We start from the raw sequence: 22,288 nt of genomic DNA on the forward strand, positions 1-22,288 counted from the left end.
CCCCCCTGTTTTTAAATAGAGGAGTTGAATACAGTGCTTGTCCCTTTTTTATGACAGTTTGGTTTGTCTTTTTTAATACGTTTTCCTGGCTATCTCTATGTAGTATGTAAGACTAAATTTATATGTAGACAATCATGCAAATAATTATCAAATGAAATAATAGCGGTCTGCATAAGAGATGAATCTTGGAAAGCAGAAATTCAAATTTGGATGTTCGTTCAGTGTTTCTTAGTTTGAGGAGAACAAACAGTTCAGGAGACACGTGTGTTTGTGTGGAACTAGACTTCTTGGATACACGATTTGTTGTTCTTAGGTTTTTTATTTTGTTTTTTGAGACAGGGTTTATCTGTGTAACAGCTCTGGCTGTCCACTTTGTAGCCCAGGCTGGCATTGAACTCACAGAGATTCACCTGGCTCTACCTCCTAAGTGCTGGGATTGAAGCCATGTACCACTACCAATTGACCTTTCTCTCTTTCTCTCTCTCTTTTTTTGGTTGTTGTTTTTTGTTTGTTTGTTTTTTTATTCATATTGTGCTTTGATAAACATGAAACTCTCATGCCCTTTGCATTCTGATACCAGTTCTTTGTTATCAGCTTGGTGTCCTGAAAAGTTCTACTCAGTTTTAGTGCTACATAGAGTAAGTATCAGTTCTTACAAACTGAAAGGCAAGGCCCCCAAGATTGCTCTTACTTTAGATGCTAGGTACAAGTAGGATTTTAGTCAAACAGTTAAAAAGGGCTTACTTTTTTATTAAGTAACTTTTTATTAAAAAACACAACCCCCTCAAGCTTACTCATTCTCTAGAAAATGTTATACTTATGCTCATGTGAATGAGCATCTAGATGGAGAGATGCACAAGGATGGTTGGAAGGGTCTGGGGTTTTGGTGGAATTAAGGTATATACTCTTACTGGTATGTTCACTAACCTGGAAGTGCTGAGATTTGATGGGTAGAGGTTTTATATGGGGGTCTCATTTTGTAGGCACAATTAAGCCATTGTCACATAAGATTGGACTAAGCTCTAGTCCCCCTTTTCAAACTTTCTAGGTTTTGGGATGAGACTGAAGGTCCCAACCCTCTACTCATAAGGTTGGATTTTTCTGATGACCAACCTTTATTTATGAAGCTATCTTGCCTGCATCTCCTTACATTTTCTTATAATATGGACTTGTATAGTTATTTATAAGAAAAGGCCTAGCTATTGTTAGGAAATAGCAAGGGATTTTGAAGACCCTTGTCGCAGTTTCACACTCTACTTTGTTATATGAAATTCCGACCTTGGTTTTTCTGTGTAGTCCTGGTTGTCCTGGAACTCACTTTGTAGGTTGGGCTGGCCTCAAACTCAGAAATCTATCTGTCTCTGCCCTCCTGAGTGCTGGATTAAAGGCATGCACAACTACCACCACCTGGCTAGAGTTTATTTTTTTTTAATTATTATTTTATTTTTTATCTATGTGTTTGTGTGCAAAAGTATGTATGCACGTATGAAAGTCAGAGGACAACCTGTGGGAGTCAGTTTTCTTCTACTGTGTGGGTCCTGGAGATTGAACTCAGCTTCTCAGGCTTGGCAGTGGTTGCCTGTACCCCCCACTGAGTCATCTTGATGGCCCTAATTTTTATTGGTTTAGCAGTTGCCTGCCATCCAGTGTGCAGTAAGTACCTTCCCTGTTCCTCCTCAAGTTCAGTCCTGGGCCTTAAGTCCAGAAACTCACTCATTCTTAAGAAAAGCTTTGGGGGTTGGAGATGTGGCTGAGTGTGTAAGAGCACTAGCTGTTCTTCTAGAGGGAGGACTTGGGTTCCATTTCTGGCACCCACATGGCAGCTGACAGCCACCTGTAGCTCCAGTTCCAGGGGATCCGATGCCTCTTCTGGCCTCCACGTGCAGTGCTAGCATGTGGTGCACAGCCTATGTTCAGGCCAATACCCATACACATGAACATAAGCAAGTCTTTAAAAAAGAAAAGGAAAGCTTGGAACAGGTGTTTGAGGCAGGTTGGTATGTAGACATTGTTTCCCTGGCATAGTTACTGTGCCTGGGCATGGACATCCAGTCAGAGAGTGCTTGAGATCCTCCATTCATATAAAATTAGAAGATTCCATTCACTAGCCTTGTTTACAGGTATCTGGTTATATGTCCACGTAGACTCATACATGCTAAGTATATCTGTTATAGTCATGGTGTCTTAATACAGATTATGGCACATAAGTAGTTTAGTGGAGGCAGTGAGAGCTTTGGTAGCTCTCGGGGGTCTTAGGCTCGGGTAGAACTGAAAAGCCCTGAAGAGATGATTAAGATGTAAGAGTACAGAAGAGACAGGGAATGATTTTTGGACGAGAAAAACCATGTGAGGAGGGAGACAGGACTCATTGTAGCTAGTTAGTGCTTGTGCCTGTGTGAGACATTACTTGTCCAAAGTGGACAACAGTGGGAAACAAGATTAGGTAGGTGAGCTACAGTTAGGTGTTGCTACTTTTCGGTAGAATGATTTTCGTGTGATGTGGTAGGTAGTTGAGAGTCAAAAAGACTGAGTTAGAAAATGAAGGCTGTGTAAGAAAATGGAATTGACTCCCCCTCCCCCCCAAACACACACACACACACACACACACACACACAAGGTTTCTCTGTGTAACAACTTTGGCTGTCCTGGAACTCACTCTGTAGATTTGGTTAGCCTTGAACTCACAGAGATCCACCTGCCTCTGTCTCCCAAGTGCTGGGATTGAAGGCGTGCACCACCACCACCTGACTGGAATTGACATTTGTTGGTAGATTAAAGAAGGTAGAAAGTTGGGAACTGGGAAATGTCTAGATGAAAGTACCAGAATTAGACAGAAGGGCAAGCAGAGACAGACAAAAACCTCAGGCTAGGTCCAGCATGGCAGGTGCTGGTGGTTCTAGCACTCAGGAGGTGGGAGGACTGCTTGGAGGACTGCCCAGGAGTTCTGATGTAGTAAGGCTCCTCTAAATAGCAATGAGAAAAATTTAACAGAATTTCAATGCAAAATAAGAAGCCCAGTCAGGGATGGCAGTTTACCCTGCTGTGTAAAAACAGTGTTGACTCTGTTGATGGCTGCTCTAAAGCCTGTTAGGATGAAGTTTGTGTCAAAGGAGGGCACGCAGTGGCTGTGTGCAGCGTTGTGAACACCTAAGACACATAGAAGTGCTCCAGAAATATCTGCTGGGCCTAGGGATAGAGCTCAGGGGCAGTGCACTTGCCCAGCATTTGAGAGGCCCAGGGTTTGATCTCAACATACACAAATGCCATACATTCAAGAAGACATAAAAAGAAGGTATCTAGCTGGGCGGTGGTGGCGCACGCTTTTGATCCCAGCACTCAGGAAGCAGAGCCAGGCGGATCTCTATGAGTTCGAGGCCAGCCTGGGCTACAGAGTGAGTTCCAGGAAAGGTGCAAAGCTACACAGAGAAACCCTGTCCCCCCGCCCCCCCAAAAAAGGAAGGTATCTCATTTGTCAATATTTAAGATCAACACTGGGGCTGGAGAGATGGCTCAGAGGTTAAGAGCACTGGCTGCTCTTCCAGAGGTCCTGAGTTCAATTCCCAGCAACCACATAGTGGCTCACAACCACCTAATGACATCTAGTGCCCTCTTCTGGCCTGCAGGGATCCTCGCAGATAGAATACTGTATGTATAATGAATAAATAAATCTTTTTTTAAAAAAGCAGTTGGGCTGGAGAGATGGGTCAGCCGTTAAAGGCTAGGCTCACAACTAAAAATGTAAGATCAACACTGATATCTGTAACTCTAGAACTTGCCATCTTTTAACCACCAAAATAACTTAAAATAGTACTTATTTGGCAGTTTCTAGTAGCATATCTTTTATTTTAGAAAATATGGAAGGCCAGGGATAGTGACACACACCTTTAATCCCAAGAATCAGGAGTCAGAGTCAGGGTGATTTCTGAGCCCAAGGCCAACCCAATTTACATAGTGAGTTCCAGGACAGTCACAGCTACATAGTGAGACCCTATCTCAAAAAGAAAAAAAGAAATTCACGTTCATTCTCGACTACACACACATTGTGAGTTCAAGGCAAGCCTAGGCTTCATGAAACTCTGACTCAAAACAAGCAATGCTTCCAGTTTTAAAGAGCCATTACAGCCAAGTGTTTTTTTTTTTTTTCCCCATTTTCTTTTTTGGTTTTTCAAGACAAGGTTTCTCTGTGTAGTTTTGGTGCCTTTCCTGGATCTTGCTCTGTAGATCAGGCAGGCCTCAAACTCACAGAAATCCTCCTGCCTCTGCCTCTGCCTCCTGAGTGCTGGGATTAAAGGCATGTACCACTACCGCCCGACTTTTTTTTTTTTTTTCTCATTTTCTATAAAGGATATTAGTGAGTAAAGTCAATAGATTGGAAAATGGTAGTATATTTGTAATTAATTTCTTATCTGTGACATGGTACTTTGTCTACATAAGACAAGAAGGCTACCTTTAGGAAATACACACTAAGATACAATTATTGGGGCTGGAGAGATGGCTCAGGGGTTCAGAACACTGCCTGCTCTTCCAGAGGTCCTGAGTTCAATTTCTAGCAACCACATGGTGGTTCATAACCATCTATAATGGGATTAGATGCCCTCTTCTGGCCTGCAGGCATACATGCCACCCTCCAAAAGATAAAATTGTTCTCAATTGGTCCTGTGTCTGTCTGTTTCTAGCCATTCACTAGTTGGTAAGCTTATATGATGTAGTAGATACTTACACTGCTGGAGTAAGTGTGAGACAGATGAGGGATAATGCACACACAAATACTATAAAAATGTTACATGTTATGTGGAGAATTTGGGTTAAGGATAGCTATAGACTCAGCATGGTGTTTTATGCCTGTAGTTGAAGCACTTGAAAGGCTGAGGCAGGCAGAATGCTGTGAGTTTGAAACCAGTCTAGTTTATACTCTGAGTTCCTAGACTATAGAGTGAGGCCTGGTCTCAAAGGGGGAAAAAAGCAAGCCTGTGAGATGGCTCAGTGAGTAAAGGTGCCTAATTAATCACCAGTGAACCAGTGATTATTTTAACTGAACTGTATTACTTGCTTGTGAGGGCTGCATGCTGACTCTTGATTACCATTCCCTCTCTGTATTCTTAGCAGTCTTTAAAAGCATGGCAAAAGAGAGCACTGGCTTGACCATCAGGAGACAAGCTACTGTCTTAGGTCCACTGCTCATCTTTTAGTGAGACTTTTAAGGAAATCACTGACTCTGAGTCACACATTTCCTGTCTGAAAACTGTGGAGAGCTGTATAAGCTAGTATTGTTAGATTCTAGGAGTTTTGTAATGTTGGTTCTGTTCAAAACAGAAATAGCTTGGCCAGGCGGCGGTGGTGCACGCCTTTAAAATCCCAGCACTCAGGAGGCAGAGACAGGTGAGTTCGAGGCCAGCCTGGTCTACAGAGAGAGAGAGCTCCAGGACAGGCACCAAAACTACACAGAGAAACCTTGTCTCGAAAAATCAACCAAAAAACAAACAAACAAACAAAAAAACCCCAACAACACAAAACCAAAAAGCCAGAAATAACTTGTTGTGAGCCACATGTCAAAAAGCCTTTTTTGACAAAAGAAAATCAAAAAGTATATAGAGGGGCTAGAGAGGTGACTCAGTAGTTAGGAATGCTTGCTGTTATTCCAGAGGACACAGAGTTATTTTCCAGCACCCACATGGGGCAGGTCACAACCAGGAGATTCTATACTATCTTCTAGACTCTGGGGGTAGCCACACACATGTGCATATACCTGCACACATATAGACATGTATACATAAAATAATAAAAGCATTCTTAAAATAGTCTATAGAAACTAGCTAGAAGCTACCTGTGAGACCATATAGTTTGTCTCTCAACTTGCATAAACTCTCCATGTTGTTTGGACCAGTGCACTCATCTGTGTTCTAGCCATTCATCATTTTCCAGGATCAGACTTGTTCAGTTCACTCTTTCTTTTATAGTCATTTAGGAAGTGACTGAGGTTGTTCTTAATTCTTAGAAATTACCATCTTTCATATTTGGACTTGTTTTTGAAATTGTACTTTGCCACTGTGGTAGAGACTAACAGACAGGTATCTGTTTTCCTCTAGTAGCTTGGACAGACTTGGTTGGTAAGCACTTAGATTTGACTGTAGTAATTATATGATCAGAAAAGTTACTGGAGTAGAGAAGTCAGATTTCAGAATAAAGATTGAGATTTTTAACTTTCCTTTATTAAAAAGATCAGTGGGACAGAAAATATATATATTTTTTTACCTTGTTACCAACCCTTAAAATACAGAACAAACAAGTAAGTAAGTACACATGTAGGAATATAGACACTCTGATATCCTTCGGTTGGTGAGGATGTAAATTGATGTATTCTCTTGTGAACATAATTAACAATGTCAGTTAAATACAAAACAGCCCATGTGCTAACTTGAATTGCACTTCAAGGAATTTATGTTGTAGAATATGAATTACAACATTATTCATAAAGGTGAAATTTAGAAATGACCTTAATGTTCATTTTTGGGAACGTTAAGCAGTATTATGGGATTGGTTCTTACACAACTCTCAGTAGGTAATGCAGGAAGGTTTTTGTTACTGTGTTCCTTTCTGTTCTTTCCTCAAACTTGACATCCTATTTCCTCAGCTTCCCCAAGTAGCTGGAATTACAGGCAAGCGCTGAGACACCTGAGCTGCAGGCTTTTGTGATACTGTGAAATGGGCTTATGATTGCCTTTTCTCCAAACAGCTAATAACTCTCTATGTGGTTACTGGATTTGAGTTCCTGTAGAACCAAATTTATTAAAGTAATGATTTTTTTTTCTTTTAACAGCTAGAGTTGGGAAGACATCACTGATTATGTCTCTGGTCAGTGAAGAATTTCCAGAAGAGGTAACATTTAATTTCTTATTTAGTGTGTGTGTGTGTGTGTGTGTGTGTGTGTGTGTGTGTGTTTTAATTAATAAAAAATAAAGTGATATGTCAGTGCCACCTTCATGTGTTTCTTCAACAGTCAGGACTTTTCTGTTTTGTTTTGTTTTTTTATTTTATGTGAATTAGTGTGAGGGTGTCAGATCCCCTGGGGCAGGAGTTACAGACAGTTGTGAGCTGTCTTATGGGTGCTAGGAATTGAACCCAGGTCCTATGGAAGAGCAGCCAGTGCTCTTAACCACTGAGCCATCTCTCTAGCCTCTCATAGTCAGTACTTTTAAAAAGCTCATATTAGTTTATAGAGGACATCACCTTAAGAAAGAGCCTAACTTCTCATTTTGTGCCTTTGACTTTGTCATTAAAATTTTGTTTTTTACATTGTGTGTGTGTTTGCTATCAGAGGGCAACTAGTGTGAGTCAGTTCTCTCCTTTCATGGGAGTCCTAAGGATCGACTTCAGATCATCAGTCTCGTTGGCAGGTCACTGAGCTATCTTACCAGCCAATGGCTTTGTCATTTATGTCATCAACTAAGGTTGTTTCATTTTTGAAATGGTGGCAAAAAGGATCACCTGTGTATCCTGTTCTTAGAATTAAAATGTTTTCCAGAACCCCAAACGTGAAAGAAATGCTGAGTTTTGTATGAATTGAAACTAGATTTAGGGTCTGGGTACCGCTTGCCTTCTGCCTGGTGCTGTCAATCTGTGAGATGTTTTTGTTAGAACTACTAGAATTCTGATGTAACTAATTTTATCTGCCTGCTTCATTTTACAAATTAGAAATGATTCATTCTATTTTGCCTACAGATCCAAAGACTTGTGTATGACAGTAAATTAATAATAGTGAAGTGCCACCAGAACAAGGTGGTGTTATTACTAATAATTTATATGTATGTATAATATATCTATTATTGGTATTTTGAGACAGGGTCTCATGTAACTCAGGCCAGCTTCAAACTTATGTAGCTCATGATGACCTTGAACTCCTGATCTTCCTACCTCCACTTCCCTGGTACTGTGATCACATGTTTGTATCACCATACTGGGATATACTTATTTACATTTTGGAAATCCCAGTGTGAGGAGATGCTGTAAAGTTAGGATATTGTTAGAGAAAACAGCATCTATGCAACAGCATAACAAAATTTTGGATTTTGTTGTTATTGTTAGTTTATTTTGTTTAATTTTTTTGAGGCACAGTCTATACAGTACAGGTTGGTCTTAAACTTACTATGTAGGCATGGCTGATCTTGAACTTTTTTCTGATCCTTCCACGTCTCCCTCCCAAATACTGAGATTACAGGTCTGGCTTATCTTTTGTTTCTCTGAAGTCTTATTAATGTCAGAGTTTGAGGCTAGAGCGATAGCTCAGTGCTTAAGAGCACTTGCTGTTCTTCCAAAGGGCCTTCATTCAATTCCTAGCACCCATGTTAGGTGACCTGTAGCTGTAACTTTAGCTCCTGGACATCCACACTCTTTGTGGCACTCCACCCCCCTCCCCATACACAGGTGGCATGTAAGTGCACACACACAGAAAAAATAAAATTAATGTTAGAGTTTGCATTTACCTTTCTTTACTCTTCTTAGAGAGAAATAACCTTATAGGTTTATTGCTGAGCTAGGAACTTGATGTGTCATATGGCAGTGTTTTTGTTTTTCTGGATTCTTGTGGTACCTGGGATGGAATCCAGGGTCTTGTGCATACCAAGCAAGAGCTTTATTGCTGAGCTATATCTCTCACTGATAGCATTTTCAATATTTATAATTCTGTTTTTTGGTTTTTGTTTCCAAGACAGGGTTTCTCTGTGTAGCTTTGGCTCCTTTCCTGGAACTCACTCTGTAGCCCAGGCTGGCCTCAAACTCACCGAGATCCACCTGGCTCTGCCTCCCGAGTGCTGGGATTAAAGGCGTGTGCCACCATCGCCTGGCAACATTTATAATTCTATGGCTGCTATTTTCTTTGTTCCTTTTAGCATTGAAGAATCAAACAGTAATTCCTTAATTTGAAAAATGGAGTGTATTGTGGAATCATTAACATTAATTTAAAATTATTTAGGTTATACTATATAAAGTTCTCTGCAAAAGTTTAACTAAGGAGCTAACAAGATGGCTGAGTGGGAAAGGACCTACTGCCAAGACTAACAAGCTGACTTTAATTCCCAGGGCTTACATGGTGGAAATACAAAGCCAACTCCACATTGAACTCCATTTGTGTGCTATGATACCCATGCACACAAATAAGTAAACAAAATTTAAAGACTCCAATCTAGCTAGGACTTCATAGTAAGACTCTGTCTCAAGAAAGAAATTTGAAATGTTTAACTGAAATTAAAGTTGTTTAAAGATATTCTTCTTGAGTGTGGATATGGGATTTGTTTTTCCCCATAATTAAAAATCATGCAGTTGTGGCTGGAGAGAAATCTCAGCAGTTAAGAGCACTGGCTGCTCTTCCACAGAACCTGGATTTGACTCTCAGCACCCAGAGGGTGCCTTACAACTGTCTGTAACTCTAGTTCCAGGGGATCCAGTGCCCTTTTATGGCCTCCCAAGGATACCAAGCATTCATGTGGTTCACAGATACACATGCAAGCAAAACCTATACACATAAAAAATTAGTTATTTAAAAAGAAAGGAATGGGCCACCATACTTTACAGTTTTGTTAAAAATGTGCATCTTTCTGTATCGCGGAATTATTAACTACAGGGCTAATGGAGCCAACCAGTTATCTAGCCTAGACAAAGCTAATATTTATTGGTTACCTTGAAGGTTGTCATCTTGTTTGTATTTTTGTGGGTTTTATAGGCTGAGGATTAAACCCAAGGCTGCATGTGCTAGACAAGTTCTCCACCACTGAGTTACACTTATCAGGACTGCTTTGGATTAACATAGCCCCTTATTTGTAAAGTGTTTTAAATCCTCAACAAAATAGAATGAGAACCATATATATTTTTTTAAATCTAATATTTGAATACCAAATTAAGTATTGTTTTAAGTTTGTGAAAAACTTTTTTTTTTTTTTTTTTGTTTTTTGTTTTTTGTTTTTTGTTTTTTGTTTTTCGAGACAGGGTTTCTCTGTGTAGCTTTGCGCCTTTCCTGGAACTCACTTGGTAGCCCAGGCTGGCCTCGAACTCACAAAGATCCACCTGGCTCTGCCTCCCGAGTGCTGGGATTAAAGGCGTGCGCCACCACCGCCCGGCAAAAAAAACAAACTTGATATCATTATTATGGCCTTTGACTGCAAAGGTAGAATTTCTTTCCCCTCTAACCTAGGACTGGACATTTGCTAGTCAAACACTCTACCATTGGGCTATATCTCTGCTAAAAAAAAAAAAAAAAAAAAAAAAAAACTCATTTTTTTCTTTGCTTTTGATTTTATTGTTAAAATTTTTATTACATTTCATTTGTTTTCTATCTCTCTGCACACGTACCCCCGGTACACATTTGGAGGTAAGAGGACACCTTGTGGTTGTAGGTTCCCTTTCCTCCATGAGGGTGTGGGCATCCAAAGTGATCACTCAGGTGGTCAGACTCAGCAGCAAGCATCCTTACCTACTGACCCATCTTGCTGGTCCTTAAAAAATGTTTTTATGGGGCTGGAGAGATGGCTCAGCGATTAATCCCAGCACCCACATGGCGCTCACAACTGTCTGTAACTGCAGTTCTAGGGGACCCGACACCTTCACACAGGCATATGTGCAGGTAAAACACCAATATAAATACAAATAAATATATTTTTAAAAAGAGTTTTTGTTTTTGTTTTTTGTTTTTTCAAGACAGGGTATCTCTGTGTAGTTTTGGTACCTGTCCTGGATCTTGCTTTGTAGACCAGGCCTGCCTCGAACTCACAGATATCTGACTGCCTCTGCCTCCTGAGTACTGGGATTAAAGGTGTGTGCCACCACTACCTAGCAAAAAAATGTTTTTATTGTAGTTTTATGTGATAAAGCACCCTAATGAAAGCATTTTAAAATGCAGTGAATACCTACAAGAATAGTTTCCGAAGAAGTTCCTGATATAGATAAATCTACATGGTCTATTAGTAAGTTTGATGGATAATTTCTCCACATTTTTTTTTTATATTTGTTTTCAAATAAAGGTTCCTCCTCGGGCAGAAGAAATCACCATTCCAGCTGATGTCACCCCTGAGAGAGTTCCAACACACATTGTTGATTACTCAGGTAATCGGTGGTCTCTTGTGGGTGAGAATCCGGAGTTAATTTAATAGCCCTGCAAACAGAACCTCACTAAGCTCTTAAAAATGTTCAGAAGTTCAGCATTTATGATCACATACAACTCTTCCCCCCACCACACCCCTAGACAGGGTTTCTCTGTGTAGCCCTGGCTGTCCTGGAACTCACTTTGTAGATCAGCTGACCTCAAACTCAGAGATCTGCCTGCCTCTGCCTCCTGAGTGCTGTGATTAAAGGTGTGCGCCACCACTACCTGACTAGGTCATATACTATTCTTGCGGAGGACCTGAGTCCAATCCTCAGCACCTACGTCAGATGGCTTACAACCTCTTGTAACTCCAGGGTTATCAGTGCCTCTGGCCACCACAGACACATGTGGCGTGTACACTCATACACTTGCAATCACACAAATGTGAATATGCATAGACACATGCATGTATACTGTGAACACATAGATATTTTAAAAACAGTGAGTAGATTCTGAATTTTAAAATTCGTTTAGGGGCTGAGGATATAATTAATTTATATAATGTTTTCGTAGCCCTGATTTTGATCTCCAGAATAACACACAAACATATATATAATGATTTGTTGACCTTTTTATGTGTTCATAAATTTCTCAATCTTTGTTACAAAAATATGAATTAAAATTAAAAAATGAATTAAGAATGGTCACTTTGGTTGCCGAGGAGATTGCTCAGTAAGTAAAGGCCTTGCTGAGCAAACATAAGGACCTGAGTTCAGGTACCCGTATTTGCATAATGGCTGGGCACTGTGGAACACCAGCACTGGGAAGAGGCAGAGCCAGGCACATCTCAGAGCTCACTGGCCAGCCAATTGAGCCAGTTTGTGAGCTGCAGGTTTATGAAACAGACAGTCTGGAAAAACGCAGTGAGAGAGGTAGAGGAAGGATGCCTGACATCAGTGTCTAGCTTCCACATACATGTACGTACACAGACATGTACACAAAGTTCATCTTATTGTTTCTGATAATTGTAAAACTATACATATTACTGAGTTTATTTACTTATTCAGTATGTATGTGAACATCAGTGTGCTACAATATGTGTGGGGGTCAGAGGATACCTTGTTGGATTTGATTCTTTCCTTCCACCATGTTGGGTTCCAGGGGTCGAATTCAGGTCACCAAGCCTGGCAGCAAGCCTTACCTACTGAGCCATCTTACCAGCCAGAAAGGGGAACTCTTCTTTCTTCATTGTCAGGCTATAGCGTGGCCCTGCGCCTTTGTTGTTATTACTCCTACCCACTATGTTGATCATGTCCAGATTCTCTAGTCTTGGGCTCTGTGTCCAGACTCTTGTCCTGTCTGAGCTTCTGGCTCTGAAGTCCTCCATCTTCTTTCTCGAGTTACTGATCTCTTTTGCCTGACCCTTTTTCTTTTCTTTGTTTTTTTTTTTTCTTCCTTCCTTTGAGACAGGGTTTCTCTGTGTAGTTTTGGAGCCTGTCCTGGAACTCACTCTGTAGCCCAGGCTGGCCTCGAACTCACAGAGATCTGCCTGCCTCTGCCTCCCGAGTGCTGGGATTAAAGGCGTGTGCCACTACCCGCCCGGCTTCTTTTTTTCTTTTATATTTTATTTTAATAGTTTATTTAACTTTATTTTATGTGCATTGGTGTGAAGGTGTCAGATCTCCTGGAACTGGAGTTACAGACAGTTGTGAGTTGCCATGTGGGTGCTGGGAACTGAACGAGCTCCTCTGGAAGAGCAGTCAGTGCTCCTAAGCCCGGAGCCATCTCTCCAGCTCTCTCTTTCTTTCTTTCTTTCTTTCTTTCTTTCTTTCTTTCTTTCTTTCTTTCTTTCTTTCTTTCTTTCTTTTTTTTTTTAAAGATTTATTTATTTATTATGTATACAGAAGAGGGTGTCAGATCTCATTACAGATGGTTGTGAGCCACCATGTGCGTGCTGGGAATTGAACTCAGGACCTCTGGAAGAGCAGCCAGTGCTCTTAATCTCTGAGCCATCTCTCCAGCCAATCTTTCTTTTTCAAGACAGGGTTTCTCTGTGTAACCCTGGTTGTCCTAGAACTCTCTATGTGGAACAGGCTGGCCTTGAACTAACAGAGATCCGCCTGCCTCTGCCTCCTGAGTGCTGGGATTAAAAGGCGTGTGCCACCACTGTCCAGCCGTCTGATCCTTTTTCAAGTCTGGATTAGATACTGGCCTAGATCTTTGACACATGCCTCTGCTCTTCTGTGCTGGAATTGCCCTCTTGAATATTTCTTCCTTGCTAACCAGCTCTCTTATCTTGGTTCAGCTTTTTCTTCCTCTGGATCACTCTTATTTTGGTACCTTGTATGGTTCTACACGATATCATTTTTAAGATTTATTGCTTTTTATGAGTATGTATCTGTGCCTGTAGGTATGTAAATGTATTATGTTTATGCTTAGTGCCCATGGAGGCCAGAGGAGGGTGTAGGATTCCCCTGAATCTGGAGTTATAGAGAATTACCTCTCTATATGGTAATTCTATATGGTTTCCTCTCTAACATGGTCCTCTGAAAGAGCAACAAGTGTTCTTAACTGCAGAGCCATTGGTGTCAATTTTCTTAGGTGGATGTTACATAGATTTTTTTTTTTTTTTGCTTGACTGTTATGAAAGTTTTTAAAATACAAAATACTGACTTTGTTATTTGTAGAAGCAGAGCAGAGTGATGAACAACTTCATCAGGAAATATCACAGGTATGTGTAAAAAAGTCATTTTGTGTGTGTGTGTGTGTGTGTGTGTGTATGTGTGTATGTATATGTATGTACATGTGTACATGAACAGTGATAATCCTATCTTTTTAGTTCTCTTACCAAGAATATGCTTTTTTTGAGGGCCAGTTGGGGATTGAGACAGTTTCTTGTAGCCCAGACTGACATTGAATTCTCAGTGTAGTTGGGGCTTGTCTTGATCCCCCTGCCTCCTCTTCTTGAGTGCTGTATAGGTGTGTGCTACCATGCTCAAGTTTACCAGGAATTTCTTTTTTTTTTTTTTTTTTTTTTTTTTGGTTTTTTCGAGGCAGGGTTTCTCTGTGTAGCTTTGTGCCTTTCCTGGAACTCACTTGGTAGCCCAGGCTGGCCTCGAACTCACGGAGATCCGCCTGCCTCTGCCTCCCGAGTGCTGGGATTAAAGGCGTGCGCCACCACCGCCCGGCTTACCAGGAATTTCTTAACTCTTTGTTATAGTCATTGGTATTTGAGTGTATATTTTTTGCTCTAGTTCTTTAGGGATGCTTTCCTCTTATAGGCAGGTTTTTCTTTTTTAAAAAATTTCCCCCTTTGGCTGAAAAATCTTAGGTAGTTAACAATTAAATCCTGTTGTGTATATTTTATTTCCAAGTGCCACTAATTTGTTCATTTTTCTTCTAGGCTAATGTCATCTGCATAGTTTATGCTGTTAACAACAAACATTCTATTGATAAGGTATATTTAAATTTTCTCTATACTTAAATTAAATATGATACTATTTATTTACTTTTTTGAGGCAGGTTCTTTTGTTTTTCTGTTTTTTTGAGACAGGTTTTCTTTGTGTAGCCTTGACTGTTCTGGAACTCGCTCTGTAGACCAGGCTAGTCTGGAACTCACAGAGATCATCCTGCCTCTAGAGTGCTGAGATCAAAGGTGTGCGCCACCACCACTCATGGAGGCAGGTTCTTATTATATAGCTTAGGTCTGGAATTGTTAGATAGCCTAGGGTGGCAATGAACTTGCAGTCCTCTTGCCTCAAGTTTTTTTCTTTTTCTTTTGTTTTTGTTTTTTTGAGACAGGATCTCTCTATGTATCCCTGGCTATCCTGGAACTCTGCAGACCAGGCTAGCCTCTAACTCACAGAGCTCTGCCTGCCTCTGTCTTCCAAGTGCTGGGATTAAAGGCGTGCGCCACCAAGCCCCAGCTTTGTTTTTGTTTTTAAGGTCTTGCTCTGTAGCCTAAGCTGGCCTGGAACTCATGATCTTCCTGCCTTAGTCTGGGGTTACAAATATGTGCCACCATGCCTAGTTTTAATGGGACAAATCTGATCAAAGCTGACCCTCCAGTGAGATTTTTAAGGACTCTTAACAAAATCGAGGAGAGATGGCTCAGAAGGTGAGGTGGCTTAGAGGCCGCTCTTCTCTAACTCCATTTCAGTTGTAGGGGCCCCTGTGCACCAGGCATGCACACGCAGACAGAACACTCATAAGCATAAAAAACTTCTTTAAAAAAGTACGCTTTTTCTTTCTTGTCCTGCCACTTTTTCTTTTAAAGACAGAATCTTACTATATAGCTCTGGCTGGCTTGGAACTCCATATGTAGACCAGATTGGCCTTGAACTCAGAAATCTTCCTGCCTCTGCCTCCTGAGTGACAGCTTTTCAAAGATCTGCATCATGGCTTAACTCCTACTTATTTTCATTTTAGGTAACAAGCCGATGGATTCCACTCATAAATGAAAGAACAGACAAAGACAGCAGGTATTTTTTTCTTTCAAACTTTTTTTTTGAAAATTTCAAACTTAGTGGAAAGATGTAAGAAATACTAACAAACATATCTGTAAAGCCTTTACTTAGATCCCCTGGTTATTAACATGTTCCATATTTGGTTTTTTCTTTCAAATATTTATTTATTTGTGTGTATCTGTTTGAGTGTGTGTGTGTGTGTGTGTGTGTGTGTGTGTGTGTGTGTGTGTGTGTTCGCATGCGCATGCATGTACACTTAGGTATCAGAGTACAATGTGCAGGATTAAGGGCTGAGGTGGTTAAGGGCACTTGTTGTTTCAAAGGACCTGGGTTGGATTCCCAGCGCCCATATAGAGGCTCACCATCTCCTCAAGCACCAGGCACAGGTATACATGCAGGCAAAACACTCACACATAAACTAATAAAAAAATAAATCTGTGTGGGCAGTGGTGGCACATGCCTTTAATCCCAGCACTCAGGAGGCAGAGGCAGGCGGATCTTTTGAGTTCGAGGCCAGCCTGGTCTACAAATTGAGTTCCAAGACAGTCAGAGATACAGAGAAACCTTGTCTTGGGAGAAAAAAAATACAGGTTTGGTTGTCCCTTTTATTGTGTTGATTCCAGAATGGAATTCAAGGTTGGCAGTAAGTGCCTTTACCTGCTGAGCCATGTTCCTGGCCCTCTACATTGGTTTTTTTTTATCAGTTTCTCTCTGTTCACCTACCTTCATACACCACCACATACCTTTGTGGGGGCAGGAGTGATTAGAAAAAGTAAATAGATTTGAAAGCAAAGCAGAAAACAGCTCTGACATTGTAAAGATTCGTAATTATTGACAGATTGAATATTTTAGTAATCCTGCATTTCTGATCACAAACTGCTGCTTCAGTCTGTTTGGGAGTCTGCCTTTGCCTGTATTGTATGCCCTCTCTTGAGTTGCTTCTTTAATAAAGTGTGGAATTGTTGATTGCTCATAATGTGAACAGTTGTTTGTAGCACGAATCCTAATTGATCTTATTAATAAAAACCCGGAGTCAGATATCATGGTGAAAGCTGAAAGATCAGAGAAGGAGAGCAGCCAGCCAATAGTTCTTTTTCTTTCATTTTTATTTATTATTTATTTTTCTATTATCAGCTTGACACAGTATAAAATTTTTTCCCCCAATGCCATTTATTGAAGGAGGGAGGAGGTCTTAAATACAGGCTTACAGCACAGTGGGAGAACCCCAGAGGGCAGAAGTTTACTGCTGATGTTTTACAATCTTGCGTCTAAGCTGTTAACATCCATTATGCAGGATATACAGACAAGGATCTTTCCTTAAGCATTCAGGGGGGTAGAACCCGGCAGGGGATTAGCATAGGGAGGATATCAAGGTCAAGGTCAGCAAGCAAGGCAACAGTTACCCAAAACAGGGGCCAGGGCCCTACAGGTCCCCCTTTTACTAAAAAATGAGCTTCTGACTTAGGTTGCATGGGACGTCAGCAGGTCACCTTGCCTGTCATGGAGACGCCTGCCCAGGCCACACAGGCGCTCTGTCTTAGGTTGGTGAGCGGCCCCCCAGGTATTACCCATCTCTGTCTACTCATTATCATACAGGCTCAATCGTGTGTGAGCTGCAGAGTTAACTGTTGCCAAAGATCTTAAACTGGCGCTGGGCTTGCAATCTGTGACAAACAGAGGTCCTATCCCACCCATAGCCAGTAGGCTAAAGGCAACTGAGCCATTCCCTTTCTTAATGAGCCTTACTGCAAAGTAAGTAAAGTCACAAGAAAACATTTTCCTTCCAATATTTAATTGGTTAAACGTTATTTTTATTCTTTCTTTCTCTCTTTCTTTTCTTCCTTTCTCTTTCTTTCTTTCTTTCTTTCTTTCTTTCTTTCTTTCTTTCTTTCTTTCTTTCTTTCTTTCTTTCTTTCTTTCTTTCTTTCTTTCTTTTTTAACACAGAGTCTCACTATATAGAATATAGGCTGGCTTAAATTCACAGAGTTCCACCTGCCTCTACCTCCCAAGTGCTGGGGTTAAAGTGTATGCCTCTGGTGTGTTCATGCCCAGCTTTCAATTTTTTTTTTCCCCTTTGAGACAGGTTTTCCCCATGTAGACCAGGCTGACCTCATGCTCACAGAGATCTGACTGCCTCCTGAGTGCTGGTGTTAAATGTTTGTGCCACCACTCCTGGCCTAGCATTTTAATCTTTTTTTTAAAAAATGATTGATTTACTTGTTTGTATTTATGTGTATGTGTGAAGTTTGTTGCACTGTGTGCGTGCTGCAGAGGCTATAAGAGGGTATCAGATCCTCTGTAACTGGAGTTGTAATTGCTGATGAGCTACCATGTGGGTTCTGGGAACAAAATGTAGGTTCTTTGGAAGAGCTGCAGGTGCTCTTAAACACTGAGCCATCTCTCCAGCCCCCATTTTAATCTTTTTGAATGTTAGGAAAATCAGGTTTTAAATATTCATTGTATACATATGGCTCTTTGCTCAGTTTTTCAGAAAAAGAAAATTCTTTTTCCATCATTTTTGTTCTTTCATGCTCAGGAAATCTGATGCCCTGTCTTATTTATGAAAAGGAAACTGTGACTTAGGGGCCTTCAGCTCTGTGATAACTCCTCTTCATTGTTTCTTAAACTTTGTGGTGAGTTACTGACAAAGTTGAAAGAAGAGAATGACTCTCTCAGCTGTCTAGTGCTGTTAGCCACTTGTCATTTGTGGCAATTTAAGTTAATTAAAGTGAAAGAACGCTAAAGTCTAAGTTCCTCTGATATACTCTTGGACACTGCAGAAGCTCAGTTGCTATCTGTGGCTAGTGGTTGTGGTAATAGTGCAACCAAAGACCATCATCATTTCAGAAGGTGTTGACACATGCTTTTAAAAAATTTTTTTTTAACATTTTATATGCATTAGTATTTTGCCATGGGTTTTGTGTCCCTGGAACTGAAGTTACAGAGAGTTGTGAGCTGCCATGTGGGTGCTGGGAACTGAACCCAGCTCCTCTGGAAGAGCAATCAGTGCTCTTAACCACTGAGCCACCTTCCCACCCCCTTTAATCCCAGCAAGGGATTCTGTGAATTTGAGGCCAGCCTGGTCTATATAGCGAGTTCTAGGACAACCAGGAATATTTGGAAAGACCCTGTCTCAAAAAACAAACAAAGAAGACCATTGTCATAGTATGTTTTATTGGATAGTGATGCCTTAAAGGCCATGACACCCACATGCTCTTGGCCCTTTCTCCTTGTTGGAGCTATTTCTAGGAGGACCTCTCTGGAGAAGAGAACATATTTGGCCAGTATATATGAAGAACCAATTTATGTCATGGAATTTAGAAACTCTGGCTTTATTGTCACTAAAATACTGTTGCTACTTTGTGGGCCTTGTTTTATTTTTAATTTCATTTCATTTTAGAGTCATAGAATCTCACTATATTTCCCAGGCTATTCTCAAACTTGTAATCTTCCTGCTTCCACCTACAGGTAGTCAGGATGAAAGGTATACACCACTATCCTCTGCTGGTGGCCTGTATGGTGCCATATGCAAATGTCTTTGGGCGCTTGAAGCTGTAGTGTGTGTAGTGCCGTCATGGGTGAGCTTGTCCTTGACATTCGTGTTTTCTTTCTTGAAGCACATGAGGACACTTACTTTCCTGAGTATTGATTTTTCCCAAATTGCAGTACTTTTTGACTTTATTATTTGTTTTGTGACGGGTTCTCACTAAGTAGTGTAGACTGATCTTAAACTCAAAATCCTCCTGCCTCAGCCTCCCAGTTGCTGGCATTCTATGTGTGCACTGCCATACCTGTATGAACCTTCTATTTTCCAGTAACTTTTCCTAAGCCTCATGTCTGCAGTTTGTTTTTGGTGCATGCCTGTTCTTCCTTTGGATTCTTTTTAGATCAATGTCTCTTAGTTTAAATCAGTGTCACTGTCATCTGAGAGACTTTTAAAAAACTACAGAGACTTCCATTTTAGCCTGGGATTTTAGAACTGACAAACTTGGAACTGGGTTAAAACATGCATTTTTTTTTTTAACATTCTAAAAATTATTCTGATGCACACCTTTTGTTATAAACTACTGAGTTTCTTAGTTCTTCCCAATTTTGTTAGCAGTCTATACTTGGGCATCATAAGCAATAAAAATCACACTGAAGGTAAGGGCTGTTTAACTGAGTGCTGCAGGTGTTTCTATTGGGAGTCTGGAGTCTAGTAAAATGATTTGTTTTGCCTCCAGGCTGCCGTTTCAAACTCAAAAGTAACAGTCTCCACTACTCTGATGTCTTTGATAACCCATTTTGATTGCCCATAGGCCTCTCAGATTTCACTTACCCAAAACAAGATCTTTAAGTTCTCTGTATGCTTTCTGCCTGGAAATGTTTTACTCACATGTCTGTTTACCATGTGTGTGCCTGGTACCTCCAGAGGTCAGAAAAGGGTGTCAGATGCCCTAGAACTGGAGTTCTATGGATGGTTGTGAGCTGCCATCTGGGTGCTAGGAAATGAACTTGGTCCTTTCCAAGAACAACCTCCCCTGGGACATGACATACTTGAACACACACACACACACACACACACACACACACACACACACACAAAACACAAATGTAGTAAAGAAAAAATTTTAAAAGCCTTTTTAATTCTTTTACCTTTTTATTGTCTCCATAACAAAATTATCTTAACTGGGTAGTGGTGGTGCCTTTAATCCCAGCACTCAGGAGGCAGCGGCAGGTGGATCTCTGAGTTTGAGGCCAGCCTGGTCTACAGAGTGAGTTCCAGGACAGCCAGGGCTACACAGAGAAACCCTGTCTTGAAAAACAAACAAAAGCAAAAACCCTAAAATCATCTTAGAACTGGATCACTTGGCTTTTTCTTTTCTTGCTACCTCCCAGGTCATAATGCTCACACCTCTGAAAGCCAGCATCCTCTTAAATTGCAGTCAGGCTCAGCACACTCAATACAGTCTTTGTAATTTCAGCCTTTTTGTGGAAAATAAGCATAGTCTGCCACCATCGCTGCTTAGCTCCCTGTTGTAACTCCACCTGACCTGGACATAGATTCCCTCCCTTTCTTTATTTTATGTATATGAATGCCCTGTCTGCACTCATATATGTGTATGTATGTATGTATTTATGCCAGAAGAGGGCATCAGATCCCATGTGGTTGCTGGGAATTGAACTCAGGACCTCTGGAAGAACAGCCCATGCTTTTAACTGCTAAGGTGTCTCTGAAGCCCTCTTTTTTTTCTCTTCTTATATTGTGTCACTTTGTGGGGCTGGTGCCTGCCACATTTCTTGCAGAAAGTCTGGTGGCTCTTAGGACCATACACCATGTTTGTGAGAGTTAACAGCCAAGGTTTTTTTCTTCTTCCTTTTTTTTTTGTTGTTTGTTTGTTTGTTTGTTTGTTTGAGACAGGGGTTCTCCATGTAGCCCTAGCTATCCTGAAATTCACTCTGTAGACCAGGCTGGTCTTGAACTCACAGAGATCCCCCTCCCTGCTTCTGCCTCCCCATTGCTAGGATTAAAGGTATGGACCACCACTGCCTGGCTCCAAAGCTATTTCTTTTCTTTTCTTTTTTCTTACTTACTTACTTTCTTTTTTTTTTTTTTTTTTTTGAGTCGGGGGTTTTCTTGTTTAGTTTTGGTGCCTGTCCTGGATCTCACTCTGTAGACCAGGCTGGCCTTGAACTCACAGAGATCCACCTGGCTCTGCCTCCTGCATACTGGGACTAAAAGTGTGCACCACCACCACCCTGCCCAAGGCTCTTCCTTCCTTCCTTCCTTCCTTCCTTCCTTCCTTCCTTCCTTCCTTCCTTCCTTCCTTCCTTCCTCCCTCCCTCCCTCCCTCCCTCCCTCCCTCCCTCCCTCCCTTCCCATCCATTCGCCTGCAAATTTCATGCTTTCATTGTTTTTCTCTGCTGAGTAGTACTCCATTGTGTATATGTACCACATTTTCCTAATCCATTCTTCAGTTGACGGGCATCTAGGTTGTTTCCAGGTTCTGGCTATTATGAATAGTGCAACTCTGAACATAGTTGAGCATATATCTTTGTGGTATGATTGAGCATTCCTTGGGTAAATGCCCGAGAGTGGTATGGCTGGGTCTTGAGGTAGATCGATTTCCAATTTTCTGAGGAACCACCATACTGATTTCCACAGTGGTTGTACAAGTTTGCATTCCCACCAACAGTGGAGGAGTGTTCCCTTTGCTCCGCATTCTCTCCAACATAAGCTGTCTTCAGTGTTTTTGATCATAGCCATTCTGACAGATGTAAGGTGGTATCTCAGAGTCCTTTTGATTTGCATTTCTCTGATGATTAAGGATGTTGAGCATCTTTTAAATGTCTTTCAGCCATTTGATATCTTCTTTTGAGAATTCTCTGTTTAGTTCTTTAGCCCATTTAAAATTGGATTGTTCAGTATTTTGATGTCTAGTTTCTTGAGTTCTTTATATACTTTGGAGATCAGTCCTCTGTCAGATGTGGGGTTGGTGAAGGTCTTTTCCCATTTTGTAAGCTGTCGTTTTATCTTATTGTCCGTGTCTTTTGCTCTACAAAAGTGTCTCAGTTTCAAGAGGTCCCATTTATTAATTGTTGTGCTCAGTGTCTGTGCTGCTGGTGTTATATTTAGGAAGTGATCTCCTATGCCAATGCGTTCAAGAGTACTTCCTACTTTCTCTTCTATCAAGTTTAGTGTGAGTGGATTTATGTTGAGGTCTTTGATCCACTTGGACTTGAGTTTTGCCAAGGCTGTTTCTTAATGAA

At 40.9% G+C, this 22,288-nt stretch overlaps 1 protein-coding gene across 6 annotated transcripts in view; it reads left to right on the forward strand.

The window, feature by feature from the left end:
* Rhot1 (ras homolog family member T1) overlaps positions 1-22,288 on the forward strand; it is a 74,146-nt gene that overhangs the window by 8,038 nt on the left and 43,820 nt on the right. For all 6 annotated transcript variants that reach the window (XM_028866954.2, XM_028866955.2, XM_028866956.2 and 3 more), the window contains exons 2-6: positions 6,818-6,876; positions 11,010-11,091; positions 13,759-13,802; positions 14,475-14,528; positions 15,500-15,552. In XM_028866954.2, the coding sequence (XP_028722787.1) occupies positions 6,818-6,876; positions 11,010-11,091; positions 13,759-13,802; positions 14,475-14,528; positions 15,500-15,552 (292 nt within the window). The remainder of the gene's footprint in view (positions 1-6,817; positions 6,877-11,009; positions 11,092-13,758; positions 13,803-14,474; positions 14,529-15,499; positions 15,553-22,288) is intronic.

This window comes from Peromyscus leucopus, chromosome 8b (genome assembly GCF_004664715.2).
Source record: "Peromyscus leucopus breed LL Stock chromosome 8b, UCI_PerLeu_2.1, whole genome shotgun sequence".
In the NCBI taxonomy this organism is placed as follows: domain Eukaryota; kingdom Metazoa; phylum Chordata; class Mammalia; order Rodentia; family Cricetidae; genus Peromyscus; species Peromyscus leucopus.